General features: G+C 39.8%; 1 protein-coding gene across 3 annotated transcripts in view; it reads left to right on the top strand.

Moving 5' to 3' along the window:
- The window catches only part of PANK1 (pantothenate kinase 1), a 57,812-nt gene extending 47,446 nt beyond the window's left edge, over nucleotides 1-10,366 (top strand). For 2 of the 3 annotated variants that reach the window (XM_046027124.1, XM_046027125.1), the window contains exons 4-7: nucleotides 1,226-1,402; nucleotides 1,908-2,031; nucleotides 5,602-5,727; nucleotides 8,842-10,366. In XM_046027124.1, coding sequence (XP_045883080.1) covers nucleotides 1,226-1,402; nucleotides 1,908-2,031; nucleotides 5,602-5,727; nucleotides 8,842-8,901 — 487 coding nt within the window. In that variant the 3' untranslated portion in view covers nucleotides 8,902-10,366. The remainder of the gene's footprint in view (nucleotides 1-1,225; nucleotides 1,403-1,907; nucleotides 2,032-5,601; nucleotides 5,728-8,841) is intronic. The other variant, XM_046027123.1, reaches the window with a different exon arrangement.
- Nucleotides 10,367-16,982: the final 6,616 nt, after the last annotated feature.

The following is a 16,982-nucleotide window of genomic DNA, read 5'->3' as shown; positions in this document are numbered from 1 at the left end:
CCCAGCCACCGAATTCCCCACAAGGAGCTCTCCTTTCCATCGAGTGTGTATTTTTGTGACAATCACTACTTAGGAACTATGACAGTTTCACTTTAGATGTAATTTAGAGAACTGTGCCTGTCTGCAGTCTGGCACCTTTTTGGCTAATGGTTGTTCACAGTAAATACAATCTCCCCTAAGTTTGTTTTTTTCAAATTCACATTCAAAATAACCTCCACCTTGACTTGGATTTTCCTCTCAGAGGGGAAAGCCAAGGGCTAGCAGCTTTGGGGATTGAGAACAAACTGATGTGAGCAACTGACTGTTCTGCGTACACTCGTCTGCACCTGCTCGCGGTAAACAGAGAGACGCCCACGTCGGCGGCCATGCTGCCAGGAGGTCACTGGTGATAGCTTTACTCTCAGTCTCCTTTCCTTTCCGTCACATCCCTGTGATACTCATACGCAACAGAATTCACTCTCACGTACTGTAATTAGTTTCTAATTTTGTCTGGAAAGACGATTTTAGAGGAATTTTCCCCAAAGCGACTGAAAGCTTTTAAAACATAGTTGAGCATTGAGTTACTATTTTTAACTGTTGAGTAGTGCGTAAAATATTAATAACCTTCACCATAGTCTACCAGAAAAAAAAATCCAGCGTGTGAGCAATCAGTGGTTTCCTTTTAGAAATTTCTGAGGAGGTTCAATGAGATTATGTCTACTAGAGATTATGTAAGAGATACAGCCTCTGGACTGTCTGTTCCTAGCAGCCCTAGGTCAGTCTGGCTCTGCATTATGAACTTCACATACACATGGTTTCTTTCTCCAGGTATTTGTATTTGGCTACATTTTTTTTTCTTACAGCAGTCATTTCTCTGGTTATTTGCTGCTTTCAGACCACCAAATAAGATCTTGATTTGGCCCTATTTTATAGATGAGGAGACTGAATGAGGTACTTAGGTTAGCAGCTAGCTGAAGGTCTCACAACGGAAATCAGTGAGAGTCTTTCTCTGGTTTGTTCTTAAATTCAGGGGAAAGTTTTCTTTAATGTTCCCTTTTGGCCTCTGCCCTTTTTTTTAAAAAGCCAATCTACCCTAAGACTGTGTTGCACCCTACACTTTGATTCAAGTGCCCCTTTGTTTTTCTTCTGCTTTTATGAACCCATATTAGTGATCTTGATGTAGTTGGGGACTTGGATGGGCATATCATAAAGTAAAATTTAAAAATAAACCTTATTGTTCCTTCAGTCTTGGAGGTGGAACATTCCTAGGCCTATGTTGCTTGCTGACTGGTTGTGAGACCTTTGAAGAAGCTCTGGAAATGGCAGCTAAAGGCGACAGCACCAATGTTGATAAGCTGGTGAAGGACATTTACGGAGGAGACTATGAACGATTTGGCCTTCAAGGATCCGCTGTAGCATCAAGGTAGAGACAAAGTAGCTAGGAGCAGTAGTGTGTGAACAAGGCAACCTCTCCACCCTGGCCATTCACTTAGTTATTTTTAAAATGTCAACCCACCAGCCTGGTGCAAGTATCTATGATTACTAGAGCTCAGACTTGATCTCCCACCCTTGACAAAGCATTGAAATGTTTAGCCCCTGATGCTTATGCATCAAGCAAAATAGGGCAGCTTTGAAAGAAGGTTCTGGAAAACTGCAACAGTTTCCCCTGTTCCATTCTTGTCAATATATCTAGAGAGCATTAAAAAAAAATTTTTGTTCCCATTAATAGCCGTGCTAAGTTGCCCCTATTAAAAAAAAAGGGCAGCCAACCATCCATATCGTAATCCTGTCTGCTTGTGATACATGGTAGCCAAATCAGGTCATTTAAATTTTACGAGTTATTCATAAAGCTTTCCACAGTACTTTGGTGGAAGCCTGGGCCTGCCTGAGGATCATTTTGAATACTCTCGCTAATATTTCCAACATAGCTTTGGCAACATGATGAGTAAGGAAAAGCGAGATTCCATCAGCAAGGAAGACCTCGCCCGAGCCACACTGGTCACCATCACCAACAACATTGGCTCCATTGCTCGGATGTGTGCATTGAATGAGGTAAGGCCTTAATCCAGAGGAAGCCTTGTGTCATTCATACACATCTTTAGCAGTGCAAAACTGTTGACTCTTACAAAATGATAGATCCTTGGGAAACCTAACCTTTGTCCTAGTCACATCTTGTGGAACATGAGGGGTGTATTTTGGGGAATGGAGAGGAATATGCATCTTATTTTTAAGGAGGCACTCGATAAATGATAAGTCATTCGACCCAGGGTCCAGGTAAAATCACAACCCGTACCATAACCTCTCTGACTGTCGTTATTACCACCCACCTACCGAAGTGTGAGGAAGAGTTTGGTGCACCTTTTCAAATAATTGCAGGTAAGACGTTCCGCTCGCAATATTCGATATTCTCTCTGCTTTCAGCTTCTTTACAGTGTTGCCTTGTGGCATGGAGTTCAAGCAGCATTGTACAGGGCTATCAAAGCATGGAGAGCTTGCTACAGCTGAGGCCACCCAGAACCCCAGGCACAAGAAGGGGTGGAGCTGGGGACAAGCAAAGCTTTGGGAACAGGTTTTGAAACACTGCAAAGTTCCTCTGGGAAGCTAGAACTCTTCTGTAACCCAAGACATGTAAAGTACAACAGCTGTCACTTGAGTTGTGTTAGGAAGACAAGAAAGGGGTTGGGACAGGCAACGGGTAACAGAAGGATTAAAGAATCATAGTCACCACAGCAATAGTTTTTAAAAATGTAATTTTAATAGAAGCACAGAAGACAGTCAAATCCCAAGTGTGTAAACAACTTGGATTTTCACACACACGTCTATATAGCCACCACTCAGTCAAGAGATAAAACATTACAGGTACTGCAGAAACCACCTCCTGGCCCCTCCTGGTCGAGCAGTCAGGGTTTAAACAGCAAGAGGTGATCTTGATGCTGGGCGGTGCCAGTCCTGCCTTGGAGCCCTGGGGTTCTGAGAGAAATGTGCTCCTTTACAACATCGAGAAGAATATGTCTCTGATCTGTGGCTCAGGGTCACAGCTCTGTTATGTCCCGGTGTGAGATGGAGTTCAAATGCAAGGCCGAAATGCAAAGGAAGAATGTATCCCAGACTTGTGCCTTTCAAAGTCCACTTCGGTCCCAGGACTCATTTCAACAAAAGAGTTTATTTTTTGACGTTAACCTTTAAAGGGAGTTTTTCCAAGTAGCCAAACAAGGCCTGACCAGTATGTGCGTTGTGGGCTGTCCTTATGCCCTCTCAAAGGTCAATGAGCCTGAACGTCCCCTGCCCCACAAAGTGGTAGATGCCCTTACCCTGCTTTCCACAGATCTTGAGTGAGCCAGCAGGAGGCCTTTTTACAATAATTGTATTCACTTTGGGGGGAGAGTGACAGATTTTATTTTTCATTTTTGATTTCAATTTCAATACCATTTGTTGTTGGAGTATAGCAAAAATGGCAGCTTGAAAGTATGGCCAGTGAGAGGAGTCACATATCACCCTGGGCGAGGGCTTCACTGGTGGGCAACCCGCCGCGCGGGCTCCCTGTGGGCGCATCCGGAAATGGCGGCCGTGTTTCCTGTGAGAGTCAAAAGGCAAGCTTCAGCCATTGCTGAGGGCACTGTACTTATCAGTGCCTTGACTCAGCTGTTTTATAGAGGGACACCATATTTACCGACTCTGCTGTGATTATCGGAATCCTGTAAAGTGCTTCTCTACCAACACTGAATTTTTTATTCACATTTTTTAGTAGAAAATACAAACAGGTAATACAGAGTTCTAAAGACACCAGAAGGATGTACAGGGAAGTGGGTAACTGTCTGTACCCATCCTGCAATGTTAGCCTTACTCGAGGTAGCCATTGTTTTTCACTTATGGTGTCTTAACTCTCTATTGTCTGCCAAAGCAGACACAGCCTTCCAAAGGCAGCAAATTCTATATGTATCACATTCTTGCCTTTTTAACAATAATATTAGGAGATACAGTCACATGTAATACAATTTACCTTCTTCATACTATTTTATGTGTTGCTTTGGTTGTGTATCAACCTTTTATTATGAAAATTGGTAAACATACATAAAGGAGCAGAATGGCATAAAGAAAACCTCCTTATAGCCATTACCAACTCAATAGTTAGCAAAACTGTGCCACACATGCTTTCTCTGTTTCCTTCTTCCTTCTCCCTCTGTTCCTCTCCCGTCCTCCTCCTCTTCCTCTCTCTTTTACAACATAATTTGGAATCAAATCCAGAGGTTATATCAGTCTACCTTATGTACTTCAATATGTACTTAGAAACATTACCTCATGCTTTTTTACATGATAATATATGTGAGTGTTAAAACTTCCCTACTTTGATGTTATTTTTAAAAAAGAATTCTCCTGTGGTTTCTTCTAGTCTGTCTGTCTTTTTATTCTTTTTTTCTCCCCCCTCACCCCACAGTCATATATTCATATATTTGACCCACCTGGAATTTATTTGAAATAAGGAATGTTCATCAGCTTTTATTGCTATTCTATTCCTTCTGGCTATTGCCATTCTATTCCTTCTGGCTCATTACCAGAGTAATGCAGGACTGGGGCTTTGAGCAAGTCCTACTCTGGACTAACTTGTTTTAGGGGAAAAGAGAGAACTCCTTAATTTAATTAAATCTGTCTTTAATCTGAGTTATTTACTCAGAGTCTTTCTTGTCACAGTTGAGCCTGGGCAGTTTGTAGCTACTCTTATTTGTGGAAACTTACTAAAACCACCTCCCACCCCTCTTCCCATAAAAGATATTCATAATAGTTAATGAGCTCATCAATTTATACTGTCAAAACTTGAGACAGTTAAAATGCTATTATTTCCTAGATCCCTATGACCCTTGATAGACTGTACAGAATAGAATGCCGTCTTCTGGGACTCTCTTCCCTTTGCCATAAGTGACCATAGCAACTGGCTGTGTGAGTGGGTGGCTGGTGACAGCCCCTGCATGGTAGACAGGATGAGCTCAGTGTTAAGTGTGTATGCAGAATGCAAGTCCATTTCTATGTCAACAAAAGTATAGATGTATTTTTCATTATGATATTTCAACCCACAAGTTGACCAAACAGGATGGCCCACCATATATCCCAAGGATAGAGACTGGGAACTGTTTCTTTTTGTATTCTGATATTTGGCATAGAGCAAATTGAGCAAACTGGTTAGATTAATACCACATGCCATGGCCATTTTATTTATGGGTTGGTAATAATAGTATTTTATAGTTGAAACTTTGGGGGAATTGAAAGGAATGCAAAGGCAAATTTAGCTGAACTTGAACTCCAGTTACAGTTTTATATTATGTGTGTTAGTAGCTGAATTTATCAGGCCTAAGTCAGTCTGATGTAACAACTGCAAGTAAGCCCAGTAGAAGTCTCTAGCTCGCCCAGTGGAAGTCTCTAGCTCGCCCAACCAGAATCTCACCCTTTTGTTCTCGTGGAATGCACTCTGAACTTTGTTTGACTTCATACTGGAAATGCTGAAATAATTTCACTTAACAAGTTGACTCTGCAAAGTCCTGGGAATACAGTGAAATATGGAACATTGAGTCTTTACTAAATACTATTTTTATACCATTATTTAGTTGTTCTTTAATGTTTTTTTTCCAGAATATTGACAGAGTTGTGTTTGTTGGGAACTTTCTCAGAATCAATATGGTCTCCATGAAGCTGCTAGCATATGCAATGGATTTTTGGTCCAAAGGACAGCTAAAAGCTCTGTTTTTGGAACATGAGGTAGGTCAAGTTTGCATGGACTTAGTTGTCCTACGTGGAGTGTATTTGGCGTCATCTAACTTTCGAGTGAGTCCCTCAGTTTTAAAATTGGTCAAGTAGAAAGAGTTGCCATTTATACTTTGCATTTATACAAAAGATAAAGAAAAACTATATATAAAATGGAAGCTTTCTTCTCCAGCAATTAGGAATGGTAGCTGGTTAATTAAAAAAAAAAAAAAATCAACTGAAATGGGTAGTCATTAAAAAAACTCTCTACTTAAACCATTTTATTTTAACATAAAACATATAAATGTTCATTTACTCACCAATTTCTTTGATGTAGGACTAAGGCCTATTTTTGACCAGGGGTTCTGCTGTTACCCTTTTTTTCAAAATCCACAAGTATTATATGCCTCCTTTGATTTCTCATTTATTTCTTTAAAATGGATCAAGAAGTTAAGGTACCTATGAAGGTACCTATGAAGCACTGTAGTTACATAATCCTAGATTTTCCCCTTAACCTTTCATTTGTGGTATCCACCTAAGTAAAGAGCAATGGTTTGTGACTGTCTTTTTCAATCTTTTTTGAAAATTTAACTGGATTTTCAAAGACGTGACCGATTTATTTTGTACTCTTTTTACTGGTTTAGGTGATATATAATTAACTTAGATTATGACATTAACGTAAAACTGTCATAAACAAATCTGAGGATAAACACAGCTGACTCTTGACAAGCAGATGAGTCCACTGGTGAGAACAGAAGTGCTGGGACTGCTAAGAGCAGCCAGGTGGCCCAGAGAGCTGGTGTCCTTAGACATTGGCAGTCTCTCAGCAGAGGATATGAACATCAGTTACTTGAGAGAGCCCCTTCTATTGAGTTTCTACAATCCTATAAATCAGATTTCCAGGAGTAAGTGAGGACCTTCCTCTCTTCCCTGCCTCCTCTGCCACCTTCTTTAAAATCAGTACTGTAGAGAGCAACTGTTTGTTTATCTCGGATGGAGGGGGAGGGTTGGTATGTAATCCCTGGCGTATATTGTAGTAGAAAGAACTATGAGAGAACAAATATCACAAACTTGTAATGAATAACTACTCTGGCATTTTTCTCATCTACAAACCAAATTATATATCTGAAAAGCTGCCCATGTATTTTTAAGTTATTTAGAGTTTCCTAAGCCCATATTTTGTCTTCTTAAAGCAGATATAACAGTAGGAACTTAAAAACTAAATAGTTAAGTCCCAGTGATAGAACTTAATACTTAAACATAATACTAAAGAAAGCCTGATTTTTTTTTTTTTTTTTAAGCAGACTTAAAGCATGGAGTGATAGAACTTTTGGGGGGGTGAGGGGAATGGAGTCCCAGAATTTTCAACCCCTCCCCCAATCAGAGCACCTCCCTTTTTATCTACTTATTTATCATTTCCATATAAGATTTTGTTTAAAAAAGGAAAAAGCACCTCAGCTTTAAAGAAGCAATTAAAATGAAAAAAGAAAACCACTGTTCCAGTTCAGCTAGAGTTGCCATATTTAGTGATTTAAAAATACAGGACACAGTTATTTTATCTGGCATTTATCTATATTTTATCTGGCAACCCCAAGTCCAGATTCTCTTCAACTAAGGCAGAAAACAAACTCAGGGATCCATCAGGAATTAAAAGCCATCCACAAGGTCACATGGGGAGTTGGTGGTAAAATAGGGAGTGAGATCCCACATTTTGGGGAAACTGACTTTTGTAGGTGAAAACACAGTCAAGTTAGCTCGTACAAACCTAGGCACTGTGGACTGTGGCTTGACTTTGCGCGTAACTCAGTCTTTATGGCCAATGAAAGTGGAGCATTTTTTTTTAAAGATTTTATTTATTTATTTGACAGAGAGAGAGATCACAAGTAGGCAGAGAGGCAGGCAGAGAGAGAGGAGGAAGCAGGCTCCCTGCGGAGCAGAGAGCCCGATGCGGGGCTCGATCCCAGGACCCTGAGATCATGACCTGAGCCGAAGGCAGCGGCTTAATCCACTGAGCCACCCAGGCACCCCGAAAGTGGAGCATTTTTATAGCCCCTTGTAAAGATCTCTCAGAAGAGGCTCTGCGTTTTTAAATTCACTCTGCTGTAGGCAGGCCTTCCCGGAGGATACCGTGAACAGAGAACTTTTTGGAAGGCGCTGGGGCGGTGGTTTTCCTGCCCTGCCTCAGGAGTCCTCACTCCCAGCGTCTCATTCATTCAACTAACAGAATGGAGAAGTCGTCAGCCAAGCAGATAAGACAGCGTCTCTTGACTGACAAGGAGTCCTTAGACAATGACTCTACCTCTCCATCTTTGTTTTAGCCTTCGTGACGTGATAATAATATTTGTCTCATAAGGTTATTGTGCAAATTAAATAAGTAAATTCATGTAAAGTGCTTAGAACAATTGTTGGGATCTAATGAGGCCTCAATAAATGTTAGTTGGCAGCAGCCAAAGCAGAGAGATCCTGTCACATAACTGCCGGTCCTGGCACGCCGCCACCCATTTGGGTTGGTGACCCTGAGTCAGGCAACAGGAGTGGAGTCTCAGACCTTTCGGAAACGAAGTTCTCCCCAAAAATTTTATTTTTCGGTTCCTTTCACTTCCAGAGAAATATGGGCTCTTATTTTACAGACGAGCATAGGGCAGCCCTGGTTGATTAAGTTGCCTTTCCAAGCTCTGCTGAGGGGGGCTTAAGAGTTCTCACCTGTGACATACAACTTTGAAGTCCAGCGGATTCGGGGTTGAGCCCTGGCACAAGTGTGTGATCCAGAAAGGGAAATTCACTTTATTACCTTCCATTTCTCATCAGTAAAATGGGAGTCATAGTATGAATTTTGCCCTGGCACAGGTTAAAATGCAGTCATTGTAATTCTAACAGCAGCAGCCCTTGTGTAGTCCGACTGGGTGCCAGATGTTTCCCTTAGCGCTTTATTTACATCGGTTAACGTAATTAAGATAGAAAAACAGGTGTATCTAATAAATATTAATGACTATTATTCTACGGTGCATGGTCGAGTTCAGGTTTTAAGTTTTTCTTACTTAGGGGGCAGCATTCCTAGAAGTATTCAACACAGTAGGCATTTGGCTGTTTAGAGATCATCGCGGGCACATTTTCCCATTGCTCTTGTAGGGTTATTTCGGAGCTGTTGGGGCGCTGCTGGAACTGTTCAAGATGACTGATGACCAGTAGTGATGACCGGTGGGTGGAAGAGCCTTCTGGGAGAACAGAGAACTCAGAGCTGCTGCCGGAGGAGGGAGATGCCGCTGTGGGACGGAAGCCAAGCCATTACGGCAGACGAACCTGCTGGATTTGTAAATAATTTAAAATCCTTCTAGCTGATCTTTTACTCTTGGGTTTTGAGCTGATGATTCAAAATGGGGAATACAAGAGTTTTTTTCTGTATACGGTATTTAAAAAAAAAAAAAATCATTTGTGCAGCGAGGCCAAACCTACGAATTTTATGCATTAACCTTGGAAAGTTGAATGATGTATAAGAAGGACCCGAAATGTAAGTGCTGTTTATTTTTCTTCTGGGGTTTACTGATCAGTGTGGTAATTTTAACTTCATTTAGTAATGACTCTAGGAGATTCTACCTTTACTTATATTCTTCATGACGTTTCATGATCTGCTGTTGGTTTCAAATGAAACTACAAATCTGGCATGTTTTACTGTGAACACGATTTTGTTTGTTTGTTTATATACCCTTTCTCGTCTTGTTTTTTTTTTTTTTCTGTTGGAATGTCTTATGGAGAAAGAAAGTCCTTCCCCCTGTTTCTGTCCTCAGATGACTCCCTCCCCTCCTCAATACCTTTCTTTAACCCAGTTGTTCATATCAATCAAGGTGCTGACCAACTAACTCCATACGAAGTTAAGCACGAGATCAAAAGCTCTCAAAAGTGCCCTTGATGAGAAAACTCTGAAAGTGTTCACGAATTTTATGAGTCAGGCAAAAGTTGAAAATGACACGCAATTTTGTCTTAACCCTTACAAATATGCAATGTTTTGTTGGATTTATGTTCTGTTAGGTTATATTAAATTGAAATGTTTCTCTGATGAAATGTCCTCGGTCATGCCCAGCCTATGAGTGGCAGCAAATCCTTATGCAGGACTTTGGAACTTCCCAGGTAAAGTCTCCCAGTAGATTAACTGTTCACATTGGGAGATGGGGGAGAAGTCACGGGTTGAGGTGTCAGGTAATAATACCTATTTGTTTTGTACACGTATGTACATAGGAGCTTTGTAACAAGGCATCTTAAATAATAACATTTTTTCATTTGAAATATTTCAAACTGAAAACTGTATTTCAATCCCAGTTTCTAATATTTAAAAAAAAATCATGATACTGATCTATCTATACATATCTTTTTTTTCTTTTTTGAGAGATGTCATTGGAACTGATGGGTAACTTTCAAATGAGAGTCTTGTACAAATACTGAAACGCATGAAGTCTAATGATTTAGAACTGATTAATCTTTTAAATTGAGCATATTGTTGAAAGGGATTTTTGAAGGCAGTGCAATTCCTCCATGATGAATCTTTCCTTTTCTGCCTCCTGAGCACCATCTTTAATTGCCATATCTTCAAGTCCTGAAGAACTTGATGTTAATTGAAGTTTTCACTTGTCGGTTGAAATAAAGCCTGTTTCTGTTGTGATGTTTTTAGTGTATATGTTATTTTCATTTCTTAATCTTCATGTCCATATTATCTGCTTTTGTACCATAAAATGAATGTGTTGTATTTTTGCTACACTACATTTCATAATTTGAGGCTTTCACATAAGGGTGTCTTCAGTTGAAGCTGTAACTCTATGCAGAGATTTTTTTTTCAATAGCTTTATTGTTCTTATACAGCTGACTCATTGCCAGTATGTCATTACTATATTTGCTAATTCAAAAAACTTTTCAAAATTTGGTCATCACAAATACATTTTATTAACTTCCACCTGGCTTAAGAAAATTCAACCAGCTAAGATGTTCTTGAAAAAAGATAAGTGTAAAAATGTACATATGATCGACATTAGTGCCTTTTTTGAGTGTTCCCGTCTATCAGTCCTACACTCCTCTGTCAGGGAATAGTAGACCTTGGATATGGTTCTGCAAAAGGAATCAGGGCAAGTTAATGTAATTATATAATATTTTAATTATCTGGAACCACTTGATCTTTCATTGCAAATGTGTAAGACATTGGTTTAGCTGAGAAAATAAATTCTTCCACTACACAAATATCAGTAAATGTTGGCTATATACAGCCAGCCTTTTTTTTTTTTTTTATAATGAGAAACATGTAGCCTGAGGAATTTTACATTCACTTGAATCATAGAGACTTTGCTTTGACTCAACATTAAGAAGGAACATGATGAGACTAAAGAATTTTTATATTGCACTGTGTAAATTCAAGATGGTCAGGTAGTCCAGAGTATGGCTTTTAATTGTGAGACAGTTTCAGTATGGCTCTTGCTCAGCCCTTGCCTAGCTGTGTGGACAACACATTAACCCTCTCTCTAAACCTTAGCTTCCTTATTCATAAAAGAGGACAAACGGTTTTCACCTCCATAGTTAAAGAGCCTAGCACAAAGGCTGACAAAGAGTAAATGGTACCTACCGGGAAAAGAAGAACAGATGTTTTAAACTAACATGTGAAATCAGTGGTATCTAACCTTCTAGAATGTAGGAACCTATTTCAGCACAGATACAGATCTTGCTGTGCCAGTACATGTCCACAGCCCTGTGTGCACAATTCCCAAATTCCAAACTCTTAAAATGTATCCTGACCGTCACTTGACAGAAAAAGCTGACTTGAGCATTATTTATCAAACTCTGTAGGACTCTTAGCATGTTTTGGTGCAAAGCTTCTAATGTGTTTGATTACAGGGTACTGCCCCAGGCTCTACTGAGGGCTCTACCATGGGGTGGGCAATTCTGAAGTTTGAAAGACATCTGGTCCCAAGAATTTTAGATAAAGGGAATTGTGGAGGTACGGTTGTATTCTACAGTTCAGGTAGTATATGTGGGTTCAGAGTCCCTTTGTTGGAAACTCTTGTTACAGGTAATTTATGCTTGACATCATCTGGTCATACAAGGAATAAGAAGTTCCTTTGTGCCAGGAAGGAGCTGAGGAATTTCCAAGAGGAATTGGCTGTAACCCCTGCCGTTCAGCAAGGAAGACAGGTCTCAAACCAGTTCACATTGTAAAATATCACAGGTGTCATTCGTTCATTCACCAATATGTACAGCAGTGAACGAAACAAAGACCCATCCTCACAGAGCTTACATTCTAGAAGGAAGACATATAATCACTAAGTAGATAATCTTAGATCAGTACTACAAGGAAAAAATGAGGTAAGGTAAGGAGCTGGAAAGGAGGTAGTTGTATTTAGAAAGTGGAAGGGAAGAGATTCTTCTTTGTAGAGTGGTGAAAGACAACTTCTACAAGGGGAGATGTTCGAGCAGTCAGATGAAGTTGGGAACATACCGTAGGAATACCTGGGAGATCATTTTTTACTCCTGGAAAATGAGAATGAAGGTTTTGAAGAACTGCAAGGATTCCAGTGTGTGTGGAGTAAATAATGGGAAGAGCAACAGAAAATGTAGTTTTGGGAGCCACTGTGGGCCAGGCCCAATATGAGGGCTGTACGTGAGAGTAGAAGCTGCTCCTGAAGGAGGAATTGGTTACTTCTCCTGGAAGAGAGGGCTCAAGGAGTTTCCACAGAGTCTTAACTAATGAGTAGAGACCATTGAGTGGGCCTGGAGAGGAGGGCTTCACAAGCAGAGAGAGCAGGGTGAGAGGGCCAATGAGAGATGAAACAGTGGTCAGATTATTCAGGGAATTAGAAGCTGTTTGCTTCCCCTGGAGCCGTGGCTAGGGAAAGAGAAACCAGATACTGGGAGAGAGGAAACCAGCCAGATTATGGAAGGACTCATATTCCATGCTAAAGATTCTGGTGTTTTCTGTAGTCCTGCAGAGCCATCAAAGGGTTTCAAGTAAAGTGAAACGAGAATTAATCTGGCCTCAAAGGGATAATAGAACAAAATGTCCTACTGAGTTAAACAAGTAAACCAGTTATTGTGCTTTTGAATACATAACACCATTTTTATTATCATGTTTCCTTTGGTTTCTCTATTATGCCCAACCTCATGCAGTAGCTGCTTAGTGAACCACATTTCTGTGTAACTAACAGGGTTATATAAGGTCTTGAGAATTTTCCCACAGGACCAAGGCTGCTAATAGCTACAACCCTGCTATGATTCTGTTTAGTGACTAGGGAGATTTCAACATCCGTCATTACCATTAACTCTATTCCTTGCAAGAATTGTTTGGAGAGAAGGCTCTTTTTCTCCCTGTGATCAGATGACCCCAAATTTGTGAGGAAAATTGAATTAACTAATCTACTGGGTCTACCAGATGCTTATGATTCACTCTTCATGGATTTAATATTGACTGAATGCCTGTGATCTGGGAGGCACTGATGGGGTAACTTTCTGGAGACATTCAGTTGTAAGACACCAAGGTCCCTCCTTTCATCAGGCTTCCAGTCTCATGAGGGAGGTAGACTTTAAGCATGCGAGCCAACAAATAAACAGGAAAATAGGGGTTAGTGGTCAATGCCATGAAGGGAAGAAAAACAGGGTGATGTGGCAGAGAGGAAGGCAAAGGACTTCTTTAGTGAGCTGGGCATGAGATACAAATATGAAATCATGGCCTCAGCATTTGAGGAATGACCCTCAGGTGTTTCTTGCTTTCATTTATTACTACCTCCTCAATGAAAATGAAAGATGTTACTGGGAAACAGTTTGAGAGCTAATTCATTTTATTTTACTTAGAATATTTAATTTAGTTCCCATATGAATTTAAAACCGTATGTTACATGAAACAATAGATTAATAATGCCCTCTTTGTACTACTCACTCATTTCATGAAACAATATTGTTTAGGCTGTTCACTTGAATCTTTATTGTCAATGCCTTTGTCATGGCCAGAGTCATTTCGTGGTTTCCAGAGCACACCAAGTCTGACACACAGCACTTTTTGAATCTACTTATGATATTGACGCTAGACTTTTTTTTTAACCAAGCCAGAAGCACCTATTCTCACAATGACCTCACTTATTTGTTTCTATTTTCCAAAAGGTGTTATATTGGTGATGCCACAGTGTAACCATTTATGTAGTGCCTTTTATGGTCAACTTTAAAAAGGTTAGTTTATAAGTATTCATCACTTGCAATACAAAAATAAAAGAAAATTTGTATTAAAACTCTTTGCCTCTTTTTATGCTCACTCCATCAGGTAAACACCAAACATTCCAAATTGGAATTAATTGAGGTGATTTCAGCTAATGTTGTCACCAAATAATTCTCAGTCTACAGTTAGAATTCATCTTCTTACATTTAAGTATTTTTTTAATTTTAGTAAGTTTTATATGCATATAGTCTAAAAAGTTTAAAAGTTCCAGAAGACTATGAAAAGACTGCAGTACCCATGTTTTCTTTTTTCTTTTTATTTTTCCCCTCTTTCTCTTTATACTTTATTTGACAAATGGTGCTTTCTCAGGTGTAAAGGCAAAGCCAAGGGCAGGAAAAGGGTATACTTGGACATGTCAGACCACCAAGGTTGTAGCTAAGACTCATAGCCACAGAGACTGTCCTGGTTGGAGGATTTTGGAGAGGGGTATGCTCAGCATTCCAACCGGTGATGCCTGGTTGTATTTTTTATCAGGAACTCATTTTTTCAACATTGGCTGCTGGTCTTTCTTGTTTTATTTCACTATTCTAAGCATAGCAGCTTCCCAGAGAAAGGGTGGGGTGATGAAGGGAAAGATTTGAGTAGCTGTATGTCTAAAAATATTTTTATTCTATGCTCATGCTCAATTGACAGTTTGGCAAAATATAGAATTTTAGGTTAGATATTTTCCTTCAGGATTTTTGAAGGCATATCCCTATTATTGCCAAGCATCGAGCATTGCTGTGAGAAACACTGATGTCATTTTGGCTCCTGATCTTCCTATGTGACTATTTTTCCTCTTTTCTAGAAGCTTTTAGAAATTTTTCAACTCTGGTTGCAACCCTAACATGTAAAGAGCTTATAATTCATCACTCCCATCCTTATAAGAAAAAAGCTGGGGTACCTGGGTGGCTTAGTTGGTTAAGCATCTGCCTTAGGCTTAGGTTGTGTTTCTGGGGTCCTGGGGTCAAGCCCTGCATCAGGCTCCCTGCTCAGCGGGAAGCCTGCTTCTCCTTCTCCCTCTGCCCCTCCTCCCTGCTCATGGCTTTCTCTCTTCCTCTGACAAATAAATTAATAAAATCTTGGGGGAAAAAAGGAAAAAAACTAAACAAAGTGAAAATCAATAACTTTTCTTGGACCTGTCAGAGAATCAAGGACATAGAGCAAACTGCCACATTGAAATTTGAAGAGACAAAAAATACAGAAAATCACAGCTGAAATCAATTTACCTACCACCCAGAAACTGGTAGGACACTTAAATGGCAATTTTGACAAACGTGGAGGCTGACTAACGTAAGAGAAATTCCTGGGTACTCACGGTCTTAGGGAGGGTCTCCACACTTTCAGGGGTTGTACCTCTAAGAACCCCCACCCAGTTCTTGTGGTGGAGAGCCAAGAAAAATTCTCCTGTGTCTCTGGCAGGGAGGAAAGTAAAAGAAACCATTTTGAAATACATCTAGAGTGCTCTGCATGAAAAAGGGCTGTTTTCCAGGAGATAGGAGTTTATCAGAGACTTATCTCACCCCAGGGCAGAAGGAAGTTACCTAAACCCGTCAGCCTCCTGCTGCATCCCTACCTCAACCAAGGCTAGAGGAGGGGTTGCTGGGGAAGAGGAGGGAGAAACATATTTCTGAGGAAACAGGAATGCTAGGAAACACTTGAGACCACAGCCCAGGGATACAGGCCCACTGAAAGGAAGACTGAGATTTCATCTTCAGGTTATGGATGCTTCCCCTCATATCCTACCACCACATCACCACAGCTTCAGTATAATAATAGTGGATTGCAGCTGAAAGAGAGCTGTAAGGTGCAGATTCTATTTAATAAGAACTTATTAGGGAAACTCAAAGACAATGGAGAGTTAAAAATAAGGCCACAAGAGGAATTTGAAGCTTCCAGAACCTACAGCTACAGCAAACATTAAATGCAGCCCAACTCCTACCCAGAGTCACATAAACCTCACACCAAAAAGCATCTTATCTTAGTTTCTATTACATAATGCATCCCATGTAGCTTTCAGTAAAAGATTATATGACATGCTAAGAGGCAAGAAAAAAACAGTCTGAAGAGAACAACCAAGCATCAGGCCAATAGGACATAAATTTTGGAATTCCCAATCAAGGAATTTAACATAAATATGATTAATATGTTATGGACTTTAATGAAAAAAAGAACAATAACTGATTGGCGATGTAAACAGAGAGATGGAAAAAATCTAATGAGGAATCAAAAGGAAATCCTAGAAATTAAAAATGTTGCAACAGAAATGAAAGATGCCTTTGATAGGCTCATTAGCAGACCAAACATGGTCTAAGGAAAGAATTAGTGAGCTTGAAGATATGTCAATAAAAACTTCTAAATGGAAAATCAAACAGAAAACAGAATGAGAAAGCACAGAATACCTAAGACCTGTGGCACATTTCAAACAGTATAACATACACATACTTAGAATGCCAGAAGAGAAGAGAGAATGGAGCCAAAGAAATAAAGAAACAGTTGAGAATTTTCCAAAATTAATGACAGATACCAAACCACAGATCCAGGAAGCTTGATAATCTAAGCAGGATAAATACCAAAAATCTATACCTGGGTAAATCCTTTCAAACTGCTGAAAATCAAAGACAAAGAGAAAACTTTGAAAGAAGGGAGGACTTGGGGGGACTGTACATGTTGGGGAACAATGCTAGGGCCTACAGTGGACTTCTCCTCAAAGACCACACAATTGGTAAGAGAATAGGTTAAAAATATTTAAACTACTGAAAGAAACTTCACTATATCGCCAGTATTCTGAAAATCTGTAATGATATGCCTTAGTGTGAATGTATTTTCATTTACTCAGCTGGTTCCATAACGGATTCCTTCAAACTAGAAATTTGTACCCTTCGCCCCTGAAAAATGTTTTAATATTATTTCATTTGTAATTCCATCCTCTTTCTGATCTCTCTTTCAGGAACTACTCCTGTTTGGATGTTGGACTTCCTATACTGGTTGTCTAGTTTTTCTATTGTTTTTCTTCTATTTTTCATCTTAATCTTTTTGCTTCATTTCAACT

This window comes from Meles meles, chromosome 13 (genome assembly GCF_922984935.1).
Source record: "Meles meles chromosome 13, mMelMel3.1 paternal haplotype, whole genome shotgun sequence".
Taxonomy (NCBI): Eukaryota; Metazoa; Chordata; class Mammalia; order Carnivora; family Mustelidae; genus Meles; species Meles meles.
The sequence above is the reverse complement of the archived record's forward strand: the minus strand, read 5'-3'. Positions and strand labels throughout refer to the sequence as shown.